General features: G+C 40.1%; 1 protein-coding gene across 1 annotated transcript; it reads left to right on the forward strand.

The window, feature by feature from the left end:
- The first annotated feature begins 1491 nt into the window (after nt 1-1491).
- LOC147323239 (carbonic anhydrase 4-like) lies at nt 1492-5795 on the forward strand. Its single transcript, XM_086304879.1, has 9 exons — nt 1492-1509; nt 1789-1858; nt 1967-1993; nt 2082-2240; nt 4044-4192; nt 4302-4403; nt 4605-4683; nt 4778-4950; nt 5065-5795. The coding sequence occupies exons 2-9, from the start codon at nt 1789-1791 to the stop codon at nt 5254-5256; spliced, it is 951 nt and encodes a 316-aa protein (XP_086161005.1). The 5' UTR covers nt 1492-1509; the 3' UTR covers nt 5257-5795.
- Nucleotides 5796-6000: the final 205 nt, after the last annotated feature.

Raw genomic sequence — 6000 nt, forward strand, 5'->3', positions numbered from 1 at the left:
GAAAGCTGCCATGTGGTTTGTTTTCAGTCAGTAGGCTCTGCTCTTCTTGTCATCAAAGTGCAAGAAACGGCAAATATCTTTAAATCTTTGAATTAACATAATGGCCTTGTACAATGGGTTATGCAGAGGACTCCCCAAAAACACACAGACTGGTACATCCCAGTTCTTCTCACTTCCTGCAAGAATGGTCAGTCAAATGAAGGCCAGGAGCTTATGTTTGATTACATTTTTCCACTCTTTTCCCCTGTCTGTGGCTACTCTTCGTGCCTCCATGTTTGTGCATGTCAGAACCTCTTCTATTATATTATCAGACATGAACATCTTCCATGCATCTATTGGGGAGACAGTACTAAACCCAGGTGCAAGCCCTGGCTGACTAATTCAGAATATTGTGGCTAGAGCAGTAAGAGGGGCTCATACTGTTGGACTCAATATCCATTTCCTCTTCAGAGGACTCATCAGAGGACTCCTCTGTATCTGACTGGCTTTGTTCAGTGTGGGGCACAATAGTCTGGGTCCTGTATATCTTAGATGTCAGATTCTGGGTCAATGCCTCCGATGGGTTCTTCATCCCATCCGTCCAGGATCACTTGTAGGGCAAGATCCACAGGGATCCTATTTGAACTCATAGCAGCCATGTTGCTTTAGATATTTAAAAAAAAACTTCAGAAAGGACAATGTTTGAAATGCACAGAAAACTATAAACAGGGCTGCACATAAATGGTCCGCAGGTGCGAATTCGCTGTCAAAATAAAAGACATGTACCAGATAAGAAGTTGGAACTCGCGTTTGCGTACATAAGATGTTCTGGAGGAGGACAGACATTTGTTCAGAACTCTTAAAGATGTCGAAGAACCAAACTCCATAAGCAATTACTTTGTTGTTCCTCCACCGCAAAAGAAGCACGTATTCTCTAAATTTCTGGGAATACTTTAATTTGACAGCGAATGCGTACCTGCGGACCACTTATGTGCAGCCCTGAGTATAAATCGTGTATGTTACTCTGTAAAAATTAATTCCCTTTTCTATCAGAAGTGTAAGTGGGACAGTCAGAGTTGCTAAGAATGAAAGTTTCATACAAGATTCCTTAGGAACTCCTTGGGGTCATTTTTGACCCCACTTGTGGAAGAGTGGGGTAGTGATACAAAAACTGCATTTTTATTTTTAATTAATGAAAAAATAAATAAAAATGCAAATGGCCTCATGTTACAAACATATTTTATGAGGAATACCTGGAATATGAATATATTACAACTTTTCATTTCAAAGATTTTGAAGAAAAACAACACGTGGGGTCAAATATGACCCCACATGTGCATCTAAGGGTTAAAAACAAACAAACATAGAGATCATTCCATGTAATTATTTTGCAGTGATGAATATCTAGTCACATGTTTTATGGAGGTGTTTTCCAGCCAGCAGCAGGGTTGGGCTGAGGGAATAAAAAGAGGGAGGGTGAGCTGAGCTGCATCTGATAACAGGTTGAACGGAGGCAAAGGTACATCAAAGGTAAGACACTGTGCTGTGCGGAAAAATTAGCCTTAGTCTAAAATAGAAGCTGACAGTAGAAATTAAAAGTTTAGCATTACTTAATTTTTAAATTAATGTTCAAAGTTTATTTTTATGTCAATTTGCCATTTCAAACACTAGTGTATTATTAATTCATTTTAGTCAACTGATTGATTGATTATTATGATTATGGTTATTATTATTATTATTATTATTATTATTATTATTATTATTATTATTATAGTTGTTATAAACATTGTGGATTTTTGCTCATTTCAGATGAAGTGGTTTGTAGCAGCTGCCTTTACTGTGTGCATCTTTGTCCCCCCTTCCTGGGAACAGGAACCATGTGTGTATTCATTGATGAGAATATTTTGTGAGATATTTCGAAAGAAGTGTTCCACAATATTTCTACTCATGGCATTCTGAATGTTAACTTTTTTCCCTTCTCATCCAGACTGGTGTTATCACCTTTCGTCATGCAGTAAGTACCAAGTACATCTATTATCTATTATATGTTGCCCACTGGGTGACTGCACTTCAGTGACTTTATGTATCCTTTTTGTTTATAGATGAGTTCAACTGGGCAAAAAATTACTCCAACTGCAGCGGAACTCGACAGTCACCCATTAACATCGTCTCCGAATCTGCCAAACCGAACAACAACCTGTCTGAAATTCATTTTGAAAACTTCTCCAATATTATGTCCATTAAAAATAATGGGGAAACAGGTGAGAATGGTTCTTATACAGCGCTTTTCTACTCTGAGCACTCAGAGCTCAGAACTGGGTTTATGGCTTTAAGAGAAGAGAAGAGAAGAGAAGAGAAGAGAAGAGAAGAGAAGAGAAGAGAAGAGAAGAGAAGAGAAGAGAAGAGAAGATACCTTTATTAGTCCCACAAGGGGAAATTTCATGTTAAAGCTGCCGACCTATTGCACGCAATGGCGGGGCCATCTTACCCTCCGACCATACATACATTACACAAAAACATCACATGGGAAAGACAGGTCAGAAAGGTATAACAATGGAAAATGCACCACATGAGGAAAGATAAGGAGAAAAAATAACTCCCCCCAGACTGAGCTCCAACAGGGAGATCAGTTTGAGAACAGAAAAAAAAAACCTCTGCACATAGGACATGAAAAAAACTTTTAATACACCAAAGAAACACATGACAAGCAAAAGGGGTGGGTAAAGGGTGAGAGACAGCCAGTGTAGACAGTGCATCCACCGTCAGCATCGGAGGGGAATAAGTGTCGAAGGCGTTTGGAGGGGGAGGAGGGATGAGTGTACATCTGCATGTGTATATATGTCTGTGTGCGTGTGTGTATGTGTCCAGAGTTCAGCTGAGACAGTGTCCTTCACCCTGCCAGGCTAAGTAAACAGTCTTCTAGCCAACCCAGGTAGAATGGGAAGAACAATCTAAACACAGTCGTTATCAGTGTGTTTTTGTTTGGCTCCAGCCTTGAGACCGCAGCTGGCGCCGAAAGGGTATCCGCATGAAGTGATGGTGTTTTTTACTTTAGTGTGAACAACTCATATGAATTTCAAAGCTGTTCTAACAGTCTAACACTGGTCTCTCAATCTCCCGTTGGAGAGCCACGAGCTTCTCCATGATGTTATCAACCTTACGCTCCGTGATGTTGTCATTCTTGTGCTCAAAGAGCCGATTCTGAGAACTCACAACCACAGTGAGCTTCTCCAAGATGTAATCCAGTTTGCACTCAGAGATTTTATTCTGAGTATTCAAGATCTTATTCATGCTGCACTCAATGAGCCCATTTTGATAAACTCACTCCTCGTCCTATCGTTTCAATCCCAGCAGGCAGCCTTGTGGGGATTTGAACAGCCGGTTCCGCTTTCTTAATTCTTCGATAAGCCAGGGCCAAGCCAGCTCCGATCAGCAAGAACTCTGTTATCATGGTTCCGAATAGGTAGATATCTTCAGCGTCCTCGATCGACAGTCCCGCCAGGCATACGATCCTCCATGTCTGTCACCCGTCCATCGTGTATCCAGCAGGGAAAGTACCTCCAGGGCACTCGGGCTGTCCCGAGCCCAGTTAATCAAATCCATAATTCTCTTTTAGGTTTTAGAAACAGACTGTGAGAGAGTGTTCCAAGGAAAAGTAAAAACAAAAAGTAAAAAGCGACCGCCTTCGTCAAGAGCAAAAAACAGAAAGTAGTGGCTACAAAAATGTTTTTGTCCCCTGAAAGTTCTGTTTTCGACTTACTTTAGCAACTACAAAACAAACAAAATAACAAAAATATGCTAAATTGTCTAACTGGAATTTCAATGCAGTTCCCTATCCTAAAATTAAATGCACCAGCCTTCCACCTGAGCATTTTCTCTTAGGTCTCACAGGTTTGGTATAAATTCATCCTGTTTTTGTATTCCCATTCTCTTACAGTCAGAGTTAACCTTACGAAAGAAGTTAACATTACAGGAGGGACTGGCCTTGCGCCTGAATGTTTCCTCTGACTCCTCGCAGGTTAGCTGTAACTTTATCGTGTTTTTGTTTTTTCACCTTCTTTCAGTCAAAGTGACCCTTGAGAGCGGAGTTAAGATTTCAGGAGGGGACCTGTCCGGAGAATATGACACCGTGCAATTCCACTTCCACTGGGGCAACGGCTCCTCTGTCCCCGGCTCAGAGCACACAGTGGATGGAAAGCGCTATCCTATGGAGGCACAGATTTTTTTCATTTTGTATTGATGATATTGACATTTCTTTTTGCTAATAAAATCTTAATATTGATATTAAAAACAAGAAAAAATCCAACTAAATAACTTACTTTTCCCAGTTGCATATTGTGAACACCAAGCCAATCTACAATCGGAATATAACTCAAGCTGCTGAAGATCCCATCGGAATTGCTGCACTTGGTTTCTTTATTGAGGTGAGAGAAGCAGCAAGCAAGTTTTTATAATGCCTGCTGTCTACTTCAGATATAGCTGTTATGTCTTAGAGATAATTATTATGTATTACAATTATTATGTATTACAACGTCACTATATCATTGAGGTGTTTTTCCGTGTTGGTCTATTTTAAACTATGAGGTGGGGAAAACAACACAATCAATACACATTTTTTTTCCCAGGTAATGTCAGGCAACTCAACTGGTCAGCCGGAAAGCTGGCGCAATTTGACCTCTTACTTGGCCAACATCACAGAAAAAGGTAACATTTTTTTTTTAAAAAACTCCTCTCCTGTTTCTGGCTCGAAATCGTCTCATTAATAGTTCCTTCATGTAGGCCTTGTTTCTGTCCTCAGACAACGAAGTTCCGTTTAATTCGACTGCAGCTGGGTTTTCCCTGAAAGACCTGCTTGGCAATGTGTCTCTCTCTAAGTATTACCGCTACCTTGGATCTTTGACGATCCCCGCTTGTAATGAGGCGGTGGTCTGGACCGTTTTTAAGGAACCAATTAAAGTCAGCAAAGATCTGGTAGGTGTTATTTCATTTCTTCCTTGTGTCTCCTAATTATCATTGCTGCAAGCACATAAACACTGTTAGTGGTTCATGGAGCTAACTGGAAACAAAAAAATGTCTCACTACCAGATTGACCTTTTCAGCACCACACTGCACTTCAACGACAGCACATCACAACTCATGACAAACGTCTACAGAAGTGTACAAAACCAAACAGATAGAATAGTCTGGACTCAGAGGAGCAACAGTTCTGCCTCCACAACTTGCTTCTCCCTGGGTCTGCTGCTCCTCAGCCTTACACTGGGCTCGAGTTGGAGCTAAAATAGAAAGAGGACATCATCAGCAACTTTGCTGATCAAACTGTTGCCTCACTTCAGCACATGCATTCTTTCCCCATTTAATTAAAACTGAGCTTCGCTGATTTCTAATGGAGCTCTTTATGTTTGACATAATCATAAAAAGTGTGAAAAGTAATTTATGAAGGTGAAGGCTTCCTCTGCTCCCATGTTATTTCTGCTATTTCTTGATTATGGCTACCTGCTGCAAAGAACTTGCCTGTTGTTACATATCAGTCTAGTTTACTTTAAGCAATGACATGCACAAGTTTTCATTTTGCCTCCATCAGTGCAGCTACTAATGCATTTAAAGTGCACTGGTAGCTAAAACCACAAAATGGAAAATGAAAACCTGATGACTCATTTATGAAGTTCATGTTATGAAGGCTTTGTGTGTTACTTTCTTAGATGAACAAAATTATTTATCAGGGATGCATATTGTTTATGTCCTTAATACTGTACTGTATTGCATGAAATGAAGAAAACTGTGACCTTCCTGATCTTATTAAATGACAATTAAAATTATTTATCACTCTTTCTTGAGTTTTACTGTCTTTTTTAAATTCTTGGAGGTTTCTGGGACTTTTAAAATGATACATAGCTCTTTCATAAGCTCTGCATTTGCTACCCTTAATTAGTGGAAGCCATCTGAGCCTTTGAGAGCTTGCTAGTTCTGAAAACACAAAAGTCCCCAGTTTTATTCTCTGTTGGTTCAAAACTTGTGAAGCCG

Source organism: Aulonocara sp. 'chitande type north' Nkhata Bay, linkage group LG8, assembly GCF_057382095.1.
Source record: "Aulonocara sp. 'chitande type north' Nkhata Bay isolate Kocher_YH1m ecotype deep benthic linkage group LG8, A_spYH_male_GT1.1, whole genome shotgun sequence".
Taxonomy (NCBI): domain Eukaryota; kingdom Metazoa; phylum Chordata; class Actinopteri; order Cichliformes; family Cichlidae; genus Aulonocara; species Aulonocara sp. 'chitande type north' Nkhata Bay.